General features: G+C 43.6%; 1 protein-coding gene across 1 annotated transcript in view; it reads right to left on the minus strand.

Moving 5' to 3' along the window:
• Positions 1-6702: 6702 nt before the first annotated feature.
• The window catches only part of NTSR1 (neurotensin receptor 1), a 110761-nt gene continuing 100434 nt past the window's right edge, over positions 6703-17029 (minus strand). Inside the window, exon 4 of the mRNA XM_024199012.3 lies at positions 6703-9459. Coding sequence (XP_024054780.1) covers positions 9210-9459 — 250 coding nt within the window. The 3' untranslated portion in view covers positions 6703-9209. The remainder of the gene's footprint in view (positions 9460-17029) is intronic.

Here is a 17029-nt window from a genome sequence, read left to right on the forward strand (position 1 = left end):
AGCAAGGGCGGTTTAGGTTGGACATTAGGAAAAAGTTCCTAACTGTCAGAGTGGTTAAGCACTGGAATAAATTGCCTAGGGAGGTTGTGGAATCTCAGTCATTGGCGATTTTTAAGAGCAGGTTGGATAAACATCTGTCAGGGATGGTCTAGATCAGTGGTTCTCAAAGCCGGTCCGCTGCTTGTTCAGGGAAAGCCCCTGGCAGGCTGGGCCGGTTTGTTTACCTGCCGCGTCCGCAGGTTTGGCCGATCGCGGCTCCCACCGACCTCGGTTCGCTGCTCCAGGCCAATGGGCCTGCAGGAAGCGGCGCGGGCCAAGGGATGTGCTGGCCGCCCTTCCCGCAGCCACCATTGGCCTGGAGCAGCGAACCGCGGCCAGTGGGAGCCGTGATCGGCCGAACCTGCGGATGCGGCAGGTAAACAAACTGGCCCTGCCCACCAGGGGCTTTCCCTGAACAAGCGGCAGACTGGCTTTGAGAACCACTGGTCTAGATAATATTTAGTTCTGCTCTGAGTGCAGGGGACTGGACTAGATGACCTCTTGAGGTCCCTTCCAGTTCTATGATTACGTTGAACCAAAGTGCAGCAGCCATCTGGTTACTGGTATAGGGCAGCATTTTCAAAGGGGCGTGAACCCGGTCTCTATTTGTGCATGTACAACTTTGCCCAAGGCAGAGATTCCACAGGCTGCATCCTTCTGTGCATGGAAATCTCAATCAGTTGATTCTTTAATAATTGATGATATTGAGGAAATAGTTGCTTCTTGCTAGCATAGTCATAAAGCAGCTGTGAAATGCGTTCTCCCAGTTCCAAGCAGCTGTCAATTTTAATCAAGATTTAAAAGTTAATTTTCCAACCCTGAACAATTCCAGATGTTAAAGGATTTTTTTATTCTTCCAATCACATTTTTGGGTGTGCAGAAATCAAATCATTAGGATTGATTGGCTGAAAAAAATGTAGCCTTTACAGATTTTTCTCACACCTTGCTGAGGTAATGACACTGCTTCTTGAGAAGTGGGGATGAGTCAAGGTCTGTAGGGTATTTGAGGTGGAAAGTTGCACACTCAGCATTAGGTTTAAAGACACTATTTAGCATGTAGGGAAATACATGAGTGTTTTGTTGCTGCAGAATAAATGTGTTTTAAAAAAATTGCTACCAAAAGGGTAAAAACAGAGAATGAGATTGGGGGAAAAAAGAGCAGATTATTCAAATAAATGAAAGGACAAGGAACGTAAGGATGATCTTGTGTTTAAGGCAGAGGCAAAGAAGATCTGGGTGCAATTTCCAGCCAGGGCCGGCTCTAGGATTTTTGCCGCCCAAGGCAAAACAATTTTGGCCGCCCCCCCCTGGCCCCGCCTCAACTCCGCCCCTTCCCCAAATCCCCAGCCCTGCCTCTTCCCCCCAGGCTCTCAAGCCTGGGAGGGAGGGGGAGCAGCGGCGCGCGAAACAGCTGTTTCGCGCGCCGCGGCCGCTTGGGATCTCCCCCTCCCTCCCTCCCAGGCAGCAGCAGCGGCGGAGGTGAGCTAGGGTGGCCGCGGCACATTTTTAGGGGCGGCATTCTGGCGCCGGCCATGCCGCCCCTAAAAATGTGCCGCCCCAAGCACCAGCTTGTTTGGCTGGTGCCTAGAGCCGGCCCTGTTTCCAGCTCTCCCACAGAACTCCTGTTTGACTAGGCAAATTGCTCAATCTCTCTGAAGCTCAACTCCCCACTGTGTAAGTCAAATTTGCTGCCCACTTTAAGATGCCAGCAGCATCTTGCTTTCGGTTTCTGGCTGTCTCTGTAGAATGCCCAACACTTACAGGCTAGGGAGGGAGGCATTCAGACTCGTCTTTCCTAAATAAGTCACTCCTTCTTCTATAAAGGAGTTAATAGATTCATAGATTCTAAAGCCAGAGTGGAGCACTGTGATCATCTAGTCCAGGGATTGGCAACCTTTGGCCCGCGGCCCGCCAGGGAAATCCCCTGGCGGGCTGGGACGGTTTGTTTACCTGCAGCGTCCGCAGGTTCAGCTGATCGCAGCTCCCACTGGCTAAGGTTTGCCGTGCCAGGCCAATGAGGGCTGTTGGAAGCGGCCGCTGTTTCCCGCAGCACCCATTGGCCTGGCACGGCGAGACCCATACCAGCAGTTCCATTCTTTTGTCTGGGACTGAAGTTTGGCAGAGTTGCAACATCAGGTTAAAAGCCAGTTGAATTTCACATGCCTAGACCAGAGTTGAATGGCCCTCTAACACTAGTAAGTAAGCTCCGTCATTAACCCAGATCTGCCACTTAAACATGAGCCTTCAAAATCTTAAAGTTGGTTATTTATTTCTTAAGATCAATGAATTAAAAAAACAAAACAAAACAAAAAATCACCATACAATACAAAGGTTAATATCAGAAAGTAGCCTTTTTGTTACAGTTTGGTCATAAAATACAGTATAAATAATAGCATGTTACATTAAAATAACATTTTAGATTGCTACACAGGGGGATTTCACATCCCACTCCCTTCCCTTTGCCAGAGTAACTATTACAAATTAGCCTCTGAGACACTCTTAACATTCATTATTTCTGGCACACAACAGGCCACATAAAATAAAGCACATACAAATTCTGTATTTAAAAAAAAAAAAAGTGCACTTTTTGTATTTTCACCACAAGTACATGTCAAATTGCACAGCTTAAGGGATTCTTGAGCACAAAGCCAGGACATCAGAATGAGATTTTTGGATTGGCTATTTAGCTGCTTAAAAAAAATCCAGACTACAACAGACACACTTGTTCAGCTGTCGTTTCATAATGGGAAATAATTGTAAGCAATACCATTTTTCCCTAACAGAATTACCATACAATTCCATAATCACCAAAATAATACTCAAATGTATATTGCACCCACAAACTCTGCGCTGTCATGCTGTGTAAATGTGTCTCCTCTTCATGAAGGGTGTATGCTCTGGTAATCAGACAGGCTAAAGGACCTTCCGTTTAAATCTGTAACACAAATTGTGTGCAGTTGTAACACACTTTTCTTTTGTGTTTTGCTATACATTTGCTGCTATAAATGAAAAGCTATTTGCTAACCCCTCCCAGATGAACCTTCTGTTTAGTTCAATTTTTAAAGGGCGAAGTCATTGAAGCGAAATCTCATGCACTTTACAAAAAGGCAAGATCAGCAGAGCATTAAAACACTGAGTGCTGGACCTTTGATGATAAAGTCTTGTCTAGGGGATATTTCTGACTAGTATAATGACACTAGAAATCTGATTTCACACGCTGACAAAATGGATGACACTGTCAAGAACACTGCAAAGGTAAATGAAAGCTTAAAATTACATTTAAAGAGGTTGCCGGGCGAAATCTCATTAGACTCGAGTCACTTAGAATCCATGCTAGCATTTCACATCTGTGGGTTCTAAGGCTTCTTTGAGTGGAAATGAGCATTGCACATCGCTAGTAGGAAATTCACATAGATCCAGCATCTCACAGACGCTCTCTCTCCTCTGTCCCTACATATAATTTAGAAGTAAACAAGTATATGAAACAAAAATAAGGATGAGTGAATTAATTATGCCCAATGTCAAGCCCACTCCAACTTTATCAGTTTTAGAGTTCAGTTCATTCCCAAACCTTCTTAGGTTAGCAGAGACTGTGGTTAAAAAGGATCAGAAAGGGAAACAGAGAAAAATTCTAATAAAGATTATTTGTATGTACTATGAAGTCTGTACCATTTTCTTGCAGCAACCAGTGTTCTTCTCTCTGTAATACACAGCACGGGCTTCTCTTTAGCTAGAAAAATACGAGTACGTGTTTTAAATTGAGTGCTTGAAACCGCCTGCTCACACCCATGAGTTTCTGAATATGCCAGAACTTTGGGGTCTGAAATTATGTTCCAAACTGGAACCTCCCCTTGTTTCCAGACATCCAGATTTGGCCAGTTGAAAAAGATTTGGGCTAAAATTGCAAATCAGGACTTTTGCTTTAGGCCCATCTCTGTTTTAGAATGCAGGAACAAAGGTTTGTGAACCAGAAAAACGTTTGGGCAAGTTCACAAAATCTTTTATCTCCTCAAGGTTAGTCCGTCCCTACTAAGAATCCATAAAGGTTTGTCCCAATGTCTTTGTTTTCAGTTGAGGTCTTTCCTATTTTCGTGCCAAATCAAAGATAAACCTATCAGCTGCTCAGAATTACAAGGATATCTGGGTATATCTCACTTAATCGTTTTCCTGTCTTGGGCACAGGTGCACCTCAGTCCCTCCTATTCTCTGCGTGTGGCACATAATAGTCTAGTCTTCTGTGGGCTGTATTATTTTGGTCTAATTTCAGCTGTTGGGGTTAGTGTGCAGGTGCCAGCTGGTGTTGGTGGCCTGTAGTATACAGGAGGTCAGACAAGAAGACCTGGTGGTCCCATCTGGCTTTAAACTCTATGATGCTATAACAATATTCTCAGTGCTGCTGTAACCCACTAGAGAAAAACTAGGACAAACATCTCAGGTGAGACTGATTTTCATGCCGTGCTTTTATTCTCCCTACCGATTGAAGAATGGATAATCAAGCACGTTTTGGCAGGTTGGTATTTACCAGGATTATTAATGACATTTAACATCTCAAGAATGATTTGGTGCAGGGTCGGAGTTTCAAATGCATCTGAGTTAGGATGATGAGTCCCACTGAATGTCGACTGGACTTATTCTCCTAACTTCCCTAGGCGCTTTTGAAACCGCACCCTTAAACTGTGCAGCTCCTGTGAGAGGTGTAGTTAAAACAATCCTGAGGCCACTCCCAGGATCAGAAATATGGGCTCTTGTCCACTAGGCCCAGAGTTCAGTGTATGAGGTTGTGACTCATCTTCCCTCTACTCAAACAATGTAATAGGGAGGGCAGGTTTTAGATCTGCAGGCTGAGTTTGGTGAGACTCTGCGGGGAATATGGCCACAGCCAGTGTGCACAGTACTTGTTGTCGTTCAAGTTATTTCTGCAGAGCTCTTAATCAGCTGGAAGCAGCTTCTAAGCCACGATGCTGGCATGGCTGCAACACATCCTGCTATGTATTATCTCTGCCTATCCCTGGGGTAAGGCCCAGATGCAGGCCTGGTGACATTCTGTCTACCGACACTGTCTGTTAACGTCAATGGGAGTTCGATGGTAGCTACATTTCCATGTTCTGTGCTGATTGCTGAAATTACAGAATTATTTTTGTCTGTGTTAATTTTTTTCTAAGCATTCAAGGTGAAAAGGCCGATCAACTACAGGGATAGAATTCTAGTCCATGAAATGATACAGATAGTCAAACAGTAGGAATCCTGCTTGGATCCTGACCTGCAACTTCTTCAGCCTGGACTTAAACAGGCCTCTTTTATGGGAGCAAATAATATCTTACTGCCAGTTATTTCTGGGTGCAATTTAGGCCCTTTAGACATTAAATTACCTGCTTTGGTAGCATAAGTGATTTAAATTGTTCAGGCAGCCAGAATTATTTGCAACTCGAAGGCCCAGTTAGGCTGAAAATTTGGTTCATTAGGCTCATTTCTGATCTGAAACAGACAAGTATTCGTTACTGTGTGACTTGAAAATACTGTTACAGAATCCAACAGGGCAACGGTTGCTTATCACTTTGGCTTATAACCATCTATAACACCTTCTACTGATGTCTAACACATACTGCTCATGTCTGTAACATGCTTATAAAATCTGTTGATTATTCATAAACCATTTATAAATGAAACCTTTATGTAAAGTGAAACCACCCTATCTTTTGGTTTTTCTAGGTAAATTTAATAAGTTATGTTTCTAACTAGATAGAAGCCCACTGTATGCAAAATAAAGATGCTCATTAAAGAGTAATTTTTGCACTGCTTCTGGGATTACCATGGGAATCAAATAAAAAACAAACAAACCACAAAATAGAGCAGAGCTCACATTTTGGCAGAGTCAAATGAAACTAAACCCACAAAAATTTCCATTCTAAACTTAGAACCCTTGATTTTCAAGTGGATTTGTATAGCGATAATTTAATAGCCTTTTGATAGCTATGATTTGCAGCTGTGCATGCATGAACTCTGTCACCTAAACCTTATGGGACTTAATCCACAGGACACTAGTCCTGTACTAGAAAAATTCACTGGTGGTCAGAGTATTGGCAACTGACCATTATCAATCAGGTGGGAAGTTTAACTGGGAAAAAGAGACTAATTTTCGGGAAACCTTTTGGCTCTGTAAAGTTAAAACGGTAAGCCTCTTTCATTTAACAGTTAATATTGTAACCAGCTGGCTAGTATATCTATGTGTGTAACTCTGCCATTTACTCAGCGGAGTCAGAGCTGTTCAGCTGTGTGTCATAGCCCCAGCACTGCTATGAGCTACTGGAGATTCTATTTTATTTCAGAGGATAGGGGATTATGCTTTTGAAGCAGAAGGACATAAATTCTGTCCTCCCTGACAGAGGAAATTCTGAGTGGCCATGGTGTGCCAGCATAGCAGCAACTGTTACCACCAAGAAATAATAGTTCCTAGGTGACACTGGACTAGTTCAAGAATTAACCTTGCTTGGCATACCAGACACCCAGTCTTCCTTTTTCTACGATATGTGACCCACTCATTTTTTAGAACAAATCTGCAATTTACTTCCTTCTTATAGCCCATTCAAATCAACACAATTATTCTAAGCACCACTTACTGACGATCAAAACTTTGCACTGATTTCCCTAAGATTTAACTTTGTCTGACTGGAATTATTGGTCTGCTGGTCAGGTTTCTGATATAACCATTTGCCCAGGAGACATGATAGCAACACCTGGCAATGTAAGTCAATTTGACTATGTGCAGGTGGGCCTGGACACTATTGTGTTAACTTGTGCATAGGTATATACTAGAATATGATGTGGCTGATCACAAGAGCTTGGCACACGTTGCACAAACCCTTGTGCTGGTTCCATTTCACTCAGCTCACCAGTGTAATAGCAGAGGTACTTCTTTAGTTTATTATGTGGGGCCTGTGTTTTTGGTGTATTTTCTTGCATTAGATGGTTGGCTGGTAGAGATGGGAGCATTAATTCAAAGCCTAAAGCTACACAGCCCATTCGGATAAAAGGTTTGCAAATCCAAATCTAGGGTTAGATCTGATCCAAGTCCCACTTTTCATCCGGTCATAGCTTTGGTTTGCTGCCTGCATGCAGCCATGGTTGAATACAGATTAGCTCCTCCCAGCTGGGCTGAACTCTTGTATTAAGCACTCATTTAACGAAGAGGATTTATGCCACATAATGGTTTGTATGTACGCACCTTCTGTTGGAACATGACTGACTGTAATAGAGACAGGCAACTCCTGAGCATCTCTTTGTGGCCAGAGGTCACTCTGTGGTGTCTGGCTACCAACTTCTCCCCTATTCAGGGCCCCTTAATAACTCACCATCAACAGGTAATTACAACATTCCCCTCCTGGGGACCCATTTATTGAGTCGTTACATACTGGACCTCCTGGTCCCAACATCAATTCAGTCACACTCTGCTAGTCAGGGTCTCTCGTAGGAGCTAAGCCCCATACTCCCAGGCTTTACCTGACTCAACCTCAGCCCCCTGGTTCTGGCTTCCAGGCCCAAACCCTTCTCTCAGTCAGGGCCCCTACCAGGAGCCTCTGGATTACTGCCTCTCCTCTTTGTTGCAGCTCCCTTAGTTTCAGAGTCTTCCTTGCAGAAACCTTTCACTCGCTGCCATTCCCTCCACTCCTCTTTCTACTTCATTGTGCCCTCTTGCTGCTCTTTATAAGGCAGTCACCCTAATCACTCCCAGGAGTGGCTCGTTCTGTAATCAGGGTTGGCTAGCTCCAGCCCTTAAGAGGCAAACCATCCTATTACACTGGCCTATTCAGACCCAACAGTTCTGTCTGCTGCACCTCTAGTCTGTCAAGAAGGGGCCTGGTTTTGGAACTGGGAATCCTGAATTTAAATCATCTTGTTTTCTGTTTATTCTTCAGGTGTGTTGTCTGCGGCTAGAGATTGGTAAAGACACCAGTTAAAAAATGACAGGAAATACAGATCATTAGGTCACAGAAAAAGAAAATTGCACTAGAGTCTTTTGTGGCCCTTGTACCTCGGACTTGAGCTTGCCCTTTGGGATATCAGCAAACTCTCTAATAAAACATCTGCAAATTGAGAAAAACTGGAATAAGAATGGCTAAGAAATCAATTATCTGTGCCCTGCAGAATTCATGCAGGTTGCTCTATGCCTCTCCTTCATCCATTAGCAGCCCTCGCTCATCATGGTCCAGGCATGTGCTCACCTCTTGATATGGCTCAACTAACTTTTTACCTTTTTTCAGTGGTAAAAATGGGATTTGGTTATGAAGCAAATGTAAGATTGCCCTCTTATTTGTTTTTAACAATAAGAGTTGCCTCAATTTAAGCATTCTAGACTTTGTCATTATTATTATTATTATGTATTATTTTATGTATTTGTGTGATGATCTTGCTGAAAGGATCCAAGAGGTATCGAGGCCCCATTGTGCTAGGCACAACACACACCCCTAACAAAAAGATGATCCTTGCCCCCTAAGAGCACTGAATGGTGTTTTCCAAGGTGCCATCCTAATCTAGGTAAGGCATTATCGTCATTTTATTATTTAATTTAGGGACACTACATTGGCTCTCCTGGACATTCTGGTCTAATTAATCAGAATGAGTTCTATAAATAACCACCTTGCTCCCTGAGTGCTATATTCCCTATTGATTCCATTATTTCCATTTCTCTTTCTTTTATCACCTCTCGGATTACTACTCCCCCCCTCAAAAAATATCCCTGTTCACTCAAAACTGCCTTGCTCCTCATTAAAGTCTCAGCTCAGTGCCACCAAGAGAAACAATGTTGAGCTCTTCGACTTTAGCACGGCATCTCTGCACGGAGAAAAGGACGAAGCACGATATGAGTTGCCTAAGCTTGACATTTATAGGCTGAAGAAGTGCTGTGGCTTCCCAGATAACACTGCATTGGAATCTATGCCATACCGAAGTTACAAAATGCGTAGACATTATTCACAAGAGGCAAGGCTGATGCTTTAAAATAACCCCAAAGTTACTGGCAGAACGAAGCCTATTTGTTCCAACAAAAATGAGACTGCTAAACACATTCGTGTTATGGTGAATTTAGAGACCATGCATTAAGGTCCCAGAGGTCTCTCTCACGTCCTAAATCCATGTTGAAACACATTCTCCCTTCCTTTGGCTTCACTCGGGGCTCAGTATGTCGTTTCCCTGGTGACTTGGCTGGAAAACGTATGGTTGCTAGAGATGCTGTTGGACTTCCTGGTGAAGCTGGGTCTCTTTTTCTTCTTTCTCCATGGCAGGCACAGGAACATGAGCGTGGAGAGGAAGATCTGGCGGAAGTTTGCGGACACCAGGTTGTAGAGGATGGGGTTGATGGCAGAACTGACGTAGAAGAGGACGTTTGTCAACATGTAGAAGTAGTGGTAGAAATTATAAAGGAACCTGATGGAATAGAACAAGAAGAGAGTGGAAATATGAGTGGGGGAGGAGAGTATGAATAACTTACAATTGCAGGGTTGGAGAAAATGGAAGCCAGATTTTCAGGGGATTGCCTTACTAGATATCAAATGTGGTCCATCTAGTCCAGGGATCGGCAACCTTTGGCACGCGGCCCACCAGGGTAAGCCCCGGCGCGCTGGGCCGGTTTGTTTACTTGCTGCGTCCGCAGGTTCAGCCGATCACAGCTCCCACTGGCCGCGGTTCGCCGTCCCAGGCCAATGGGGGCTGCGAGAAGCGGCGCGGGCCAAGGGATGTGCTGGCCGCCGCTTCCCGCAGCCCCCATTGGCCTGGGACAGCGAACCGTGGTCAGTGGGAGCCATGATCGGCTGAACCTGCGGACGCGGCAAGTAAACAAACCGGCCCGGCTCGCCAGGGCGCTTATCCTGGCGAGCCGCGTGCCAAAGGTTGCCGATCCCCGATCTAGTCCAACAGTGGCCAGCACCCGATACTTCAGAGGAACGTTAAAACCCCTCAAAAACACTAACAGTAGATAGATGTGGGATAATCACCCCTCACAAACATCTTAATCTAATCCCCTAATACTTAGAAATTGCTTTAAACTTTGAAGCATGTGATTTTTATATCCCACCAAGATTTGCCTTGTCTATAGACACACTTTAATTAAAAAAACTAAATTGAAACGTTGCCCTACATGATGCACAAATATATCCACGTTTACCACAAAGGCTGCTTAAGTGGGGTTGTCTACACTGCAGTATCTATGGCAGAGCTAAGACATCATAATGTATGCTGTCACCTCCTCTCTCAAGCCCATGAGAACTGCATCAACGCATTGAGTCGGTCTCTGTGGTAGAATGAATATATATTTTGAGGAGATATTCATTTTATGGTTGACAATAACAGGATTTTTCAGTGAATTCTGGACATGAAAAGTACAAAAGAGAGTTTGAGGGTTACAAAATAGAGCTGGTTGAAATTTTTCAGTCCCAACGGTTTTTTCAATGAAAAATGGCCTTTTTTGGAAACAAACATTTTTGTGCATCGTTAGAAGATTTCCAGATTTTCATTGAAAGGCTCCAAATCTTTCAGTTTTCAAAACTGAAGAAATGTTTGCTTTTTGGTTGTTTTCAGTTTTCAGCTACTGGAAAATATTCAGTTGTTGGTTGTTTTCAGATTTTGAAAACCAGAACATCTTTAGTTTTTCATTAAAAAGCTAGAAAATTTCCATGAGTGTTTTTTTTTAGGGGTAGGGCAGGAGGAGAGGGGGAGAGTTTTATTTTTTTCAAAAAATGTTTGCGGAAAATATTTAGTGTTTTCTCTCCACCTCTGTTAAAACAAAGCTCTACATAAGGATCCTGATTCAAAGCCCATCGAAGTCAACAGAATGATTCCTATTGACTTCAATGGACATTGGACGTGGTTCTTGGGAACAACTTTGCTATTTGATGAGGAGCTTGTATCACTGTAATAACATATCTAGAGTTGGTCAATATTTTTTGCACAATTCGTTTTTCATTTTTTTAAAATGGCCTTTTTCTGAAAATGAACCTTTTTGCTGAAAAATTGACAGATTTTTTTAAATTTTTTCCTCAGCATTTCTCATCAATATCTTCGCCGACTTTTTTAACAAGTGATTTTCAAAATCATTCTTGAAAAATTTCATTGACCAAACCCCCACTTTTCAGCAAGTCAAAATTTTCGATGATGATTTTAAAATTACTTTTGATAAAAATGTCAGTAAGGAATATCATGAGAAATTTCACAAAAAACAGAAGATGAGTCCATTTCAAACCTGAAATGTCAGACACTTTAGTTTGCAGTTGTAGCCCTGTCAGTCCCAGAGTAGGAAAGACAAGGTAATATCTTTTGATGGAGTAACTTCTGTTGGTGGAACAGACAAGCTTTCCTGCTGCACAGACCTGAAGAAGAGGTCTGTGCAGCTTGAAAGCTTGTTACTTTCACCAACAGACCGTTGGTTCTTAAAAGATATTACCTCACCAAACTTCTTAGTGAAATTGTCAGCCTGTTTTTCAACCAGGTCTAACTATAACCCATACAGGAGTTCCATCCTGTTCCTATTTTAGTCAACTGCAAAACTTCCATTGCTTATAGGTATGTAGGAACCAGACTATGGCCAGGAACTCATCAACTTGATAACAAAAGGATGGTTTTTAGTGTGATGTGCAGACACCACCAGGGTAGAAGGCACAGGAATCTCTACAGACTGAAGAACTGTGTATAAGATACTGCAACTGCCTTCTCTAATTGCTTATGAGAGTTGTCATAGGTATATGCCAAGCTTTGTAAAGTCAGGACAGTTATTTTTAGTGGTGTGGGAGGTTGTGCATCATTCTAAGGCTGGCAGCATGAGAGCATGAATCCTGATTATAGGGTTTTGCTCTGTGCAAAAGGTTTTTAAGGATTAAGACACACAGACCTTCAGAGAAAATCGCAATCTATTGCAGAACCCACGTCAGTGTCTCTGATTTAATGGCTACAAAGTGCTAGGATATGGCGGCAGCTGAAAGCAGCCAGAGGTGCACTTGTTTGGGAAAGTGCACACCTTCCAGACTAAACGAGCTTGTCACTTAGCCCCTGATGGTGTCAATAATTATAAAGAAAATGTGAAATTCTAGTAGCTTGCAGTGCAGGTGCCCATTATTCTTGCCAAAGGAAGTACTGTGAAAGTAAATATCCTTTCAAGCAGTTCCTTTCTAAATGTTCTTAAAGATCAACAAATGTTAACTTTGGTCTAGTCAGTCGTCTTAACACACTTTAACAGTTTCTTTACTGTGGTTTATCCCTACAGCAAGGTACAAGATTTCTGACGCATACACACAGAAAATCTTCACCGGTTCCTGTTCACTGAGGACACCATTTTCAAGTGACTGGCGATTTTAGGTGCTTTAACTTTTGATTGCCCAACCTGAGACATCGAAAAGGGACCTGCCTCAAGGCAGGTACTCACAAACAAGTCTCTTCTGGAAAAATCTTGGTCTCTAAAATCACAAATGCTGGCTGGGGTCATACTTTATATTGATTCCCTTTATAAAGAGGTTAATAAATGATTAATAGATGTTTTAACAAATGAATAATCAATGGTTGTAGATTGCCATAGAGACCAGCAGGTCAATAGGTTGCTTATAACCATCTATAACACTTTCTACTGATGTGCTTATAACCATCTATAACAAATACTACTCATGTCTATAACTTGCTTATAACGTCTATTAATCATTTATTAACCATTTATAAACAGCAATTTAATATGAAGTGAGAGTCTCTGCCTTGTTTTTCATTTGTTTCTGTAAATATTAACTGGAAAAGGACCCTGGTTCATCTCAGACTAGGTTCCTCTTTAGAGCTGGTTTCAGGCTGCTCCAGGGAAAAGGATGGATGTATTTAGACAAGCACCATTCGATCATTCCCACAATAAACTGAATATCAAGATCATCTGAATTAAAGGCACAGCCATCGTGCTGGGCGAATGCCACCAGGGTGCAAGCCAGGTTAGAAGAATGGTTGGGATGGTTGGGTGATGCGTTCTGATAGAGTGGAGTGATTCTTGTGGAGCAGGGGAATAATCTGACGAGAGACAGCATTTTCAGTAGGAAGGGTGCAACCGCTGGACTAAAATCCCTGGATTACTATTTGTGAGTGGGTAGAATTCATAGGCATAAATGGCTACATTACACTACGAGTGAGGGGTGTGATTCCCTTGCTCGTGTACCCATGCTTGCACTAGCTCAGTGACAGCTAGCATGAGCAGCGCCGTATTATTGCCTAGGCTGACAAGGCCTAGGCCTAGGGCGGCAAATTTGCAAGGGGGGAAGCTCCCCTCTGTGCCCCGCCCCCCTGCTCCAGCTCACCTCCACCTCCTCTGCAAGCGCGCCGCCGCGTCCTGTTTCTCTCCCCTCCCAGCGCTTGCGCCGCGAAACAGCTGTTTCGCGGGGCAGGGAGGGAGGGCGGAGGAGGGGGAACGCCGCGCGCTGGGGGAAGAGGCGGGGCCGGGGGCAGGGATTTGGGGAAGGGATCCAATAGGGGAAGGGAGGAGGCGGAGTTGGGGCAGAGACTTTGGGGAGGGGGTTGGAATGGGGGCGGGAAAAGGGCGGAGTCGGGGCGGGGCCAGGGCAGCAATTGTTTCCCAGCCTAGGGGCGGCAAAATTATTAATCCGCCACTGAGCGTGAGTATAAATAGCAGTGTAGCTACAGTCGCATGGGTAGCGGCAGCGGAGCGAATACATACCTACTGGGTTCAGAAAGGTTTGTACTCAGCACGGCTCAATCATAGAATCATAGACTATCAGGGTTGGAAGGGACCTCAGGAGGTCATCTAGTCCAACCCCCTGCTCAAAGCAGGACCAATCCCCAACTAAATCATCCCAGCCAGGGCTTTGTCAAGCCTGACCTTAAAAACCTCTAAGGAAGGAGATTCCACCACCTCCCTAGGTAACCCATTCCAGTGCTCCTAGTGAAAAAGTTTTTCCTAATATCCAACCTAAACCTCTCCCACTGCAACTTGAGACCATTGCTCCTTGTTCTGTCATCTGCTACCACTGAGAACAGTCTAGTTCCATCCTCTTTGGAACCCCCTTTCAGGTAGTTGAAAGCAGCTATCAAATCCCCCTTAATTCTTCTCTTCTGCAGACTAAACAATCCCAGTTCCCTCAGTCTCTCCTCATAAGTCATGTGCTCCAGCCCCCTAATAATTTTTGTTGCCCTCTGCTGGACTCTTTCCAATTTTTCCACATCCTTCTTGTAGTGTGGGGCCCAAAACTGGACACAGTACGCCAGATGAGGCCTCACCAATGTCGAATAGAGGAGAATGATCACATCCCTCTATCTGCTGGCAATGCCCCTACTTATACAGCCCAAAATGCCGTTAGCCTTCTTGGCAGCAAGGGCACACTGTTGTTTCATATCCAGCTTCTCATCCACTGTAACCCCTAGGTCCTTTTCTGCAGAATTGCTGCCTAGCCACTCGGTCCATAGTCTGTAGCAGTGAATGGGATTCTTCCGTCCTACGTGCAGGACTCTGCACTTGTCCTTGTTGAACCTCATCAGATTTCTTTTGGCCCAATCCTCTAATTTGTCTAGGTCCCTCTGTATCCTATCCCTACCCTCCAACGTATCTACCACTCCTCCCAGTTTAGTGTCAGTCATGCCTCTGCTGCCACAGCCAGTGCTACCGCAGCAACACTGCTATTTATACTCATGCTAGCTCTCATCGAGGTAGCGCGAGTACGTGTACATGAGCAGGGGAACCAAACCCCTAGCTCATAGTGTAGATGTAGTGTAGGTAGTAGGGGACTCATTTGCAGAGGTGCAGAGCGCTCCACAGCTCCACTGATCTTAATGGACGCTCAGCATCCTTGAAAATCAGACCTTGTGCTCTTCTACTTGATCACAGATGAAGGATAAATAGACCTGTGATTGTGATGTCTTAGGGCACGTCTTCACTACCCACCGAATCGGCGGGTAGCAATCGATCTATTGGGGATCGACTTATAGCGTCTAGTGAAGACGCGATAAAATCGATCCCCGATGGCTCTTCCGTCGACTCCGGAAATCCACCGCGGCAAGAGGTGGAAGCGGAGTCGACGGCGGCCCGGCAGCGGTCAACTCACCGCCGTCCTCACAGCCAGGTAAGTCGACCTAAAATACGCAACTTCAGCTACGCTATTCACGTAGCTGAAGTTGCGTATCTTAGGTCGACCCCCCCTGTAGTGTAGACCTAGCCTTACTAACCCCAAAACACAAACCTTAAACACTGTGTGTTAAGAATTGGTGGCCCATTCCAATTATTACAAATACATCGTTGGTCTGTAGCTATGAGGTATTAATTCAAAGGAACAAGATTTCTCTTGTTCAGACATGGGCATATTTGTGGATGATCTTACGTCAAACCACCGTAAGCAATTAATTAACCAGCAATATTGATAGCTCACCGTTCATAATATATCTGTAATTTCTGGACTTTCTTAAAATTAATCATGGCTTTTAAAAATATTAATATGCAAATGGTACACATCAATCTGTGTTAACTGCTGAGAAAGTTGTCTATTCCTTTTGCTCAGAGCAAATGTTATTGTTACATAACTGCTTACTGCTTTAAGTGCTTTTCTTATAGTAAAGTAAACAAGAAATAACAGTTTGCTCCAATGCATGCCTAGGAGTCTATTTTCACTATTAAATGTAAAATCCGGTTGTTACCATGGCAGGATATACAATTTGTTTCGGTGGACTGCTCTACTGGAAATCACTGTTTCTTGAGCTTGGAATTTATGAAATTTTAATAATCACTTAGTTTGGCTGCATTTTAGCACTGTAGAAGTGTCCTCCGCTCCCCTCGTCTCCCATTCACTGCAGGAAACAGAACTCTTTTCAGAGAACAGAGGATGTAATATTGGAAAAGAACTACCTGAGTAATGATTAGATTCTTCGCTGAACCCATCTCCTGCCATCTTCGCCTCAAGGAATCTGGGGCTAGATTTTCAGAAAGTTTAGGTGCACAATTGCATGTGCAAAATGTATGCTCTATTATTTACCTGATTTGTACGTGCAGTTGCCATGACTATGCAAAAAATTGGATAGTTGCATGAGCATATAGCTAATAGGATGTATTTGCATGTGTTATTTTCATCTTTTATGTGAGCAATGTCAATACATGTGCATACAAACTAGGTGTGCAGTTACAAGTATAATTGCCCACTTAAACTGTCTGAAAATCCCTGCAAATGGATAATAATCCCTATATGTTAATTCTGGCCTTTCATTGCTAAAATTAGCAAATAACCTACTCCACTCTTTTCATAGACTCATAGATTTTAAGGCTAGAAGGGACCATCTTGATCATCTACTCTGACTTCCTGCATACTGCAGGCCACAGAACCTCACCCACCCACTCCTGAAGTAGGCACATAACCTTTTGCTAAGTTACCGAAGTCCTCAAATAATGATTTACAGACTTCAAGTTACAGAGAATCCACCACTTACTCTCATTCAAACCAGCAAATGATTTGTGCCCCACACTGAAGAGGAAGGCGAAAAGCCCCTAGGATTTCTTCCAATCTGACATGGGGGAAAATTCCTTCCCAACACCAAATATGGCGATCAGCTAGACTCTGAGCATGTGGGCGAGACCCAGCAGTCGGACACCTGGGAAAGAATTCTCTATAGTAACTCTGAGCCCTCCCCTCTAGTGTCCCATCTCCAGCTATTTGCTAATAGCAGTCACGGATTGCCTACAATGGCCTGTGACCCATCTCATCAAAACATCCCCTCCATAAACTTATCAAGCTCAGTCTTAAAACAAGTAATGTTTTTTGTGCCCTTTACTTCTCTTGGAAGGCTGTTACAGAACTTTACTCCTCTAATGTCAAGCCTAAATTTATTGATGACCAATTTATATCCATTTGTTCTTGTGCCAACACTGGCCCTTAAATAACTATTCTCCCTTCCGGGTGTTTATCCCTCTGAGGTATTTTTAGAGAGCTATTCTATCTTCCCATAGCCTTCATTTTGTTAAGCCTAACAGATAAGCTCATTGAGT

Source organism: Terrapene carolina, unplaced genomic scaffold, assembly GCF_002925995.2.
Source record: "Terrapene carolina triunguis isolate 2854851 unplaced genomic scaffold, T_m_triunguis-2.0 Scaffold130, whole genome shotgun sequence".
NCBI classification, from domain to species: domain Eukaryota; kingdom Metazoa; phylum Chordata; order Testudines; family Emydidae; genus Terrapene; species Terrapene triunguis.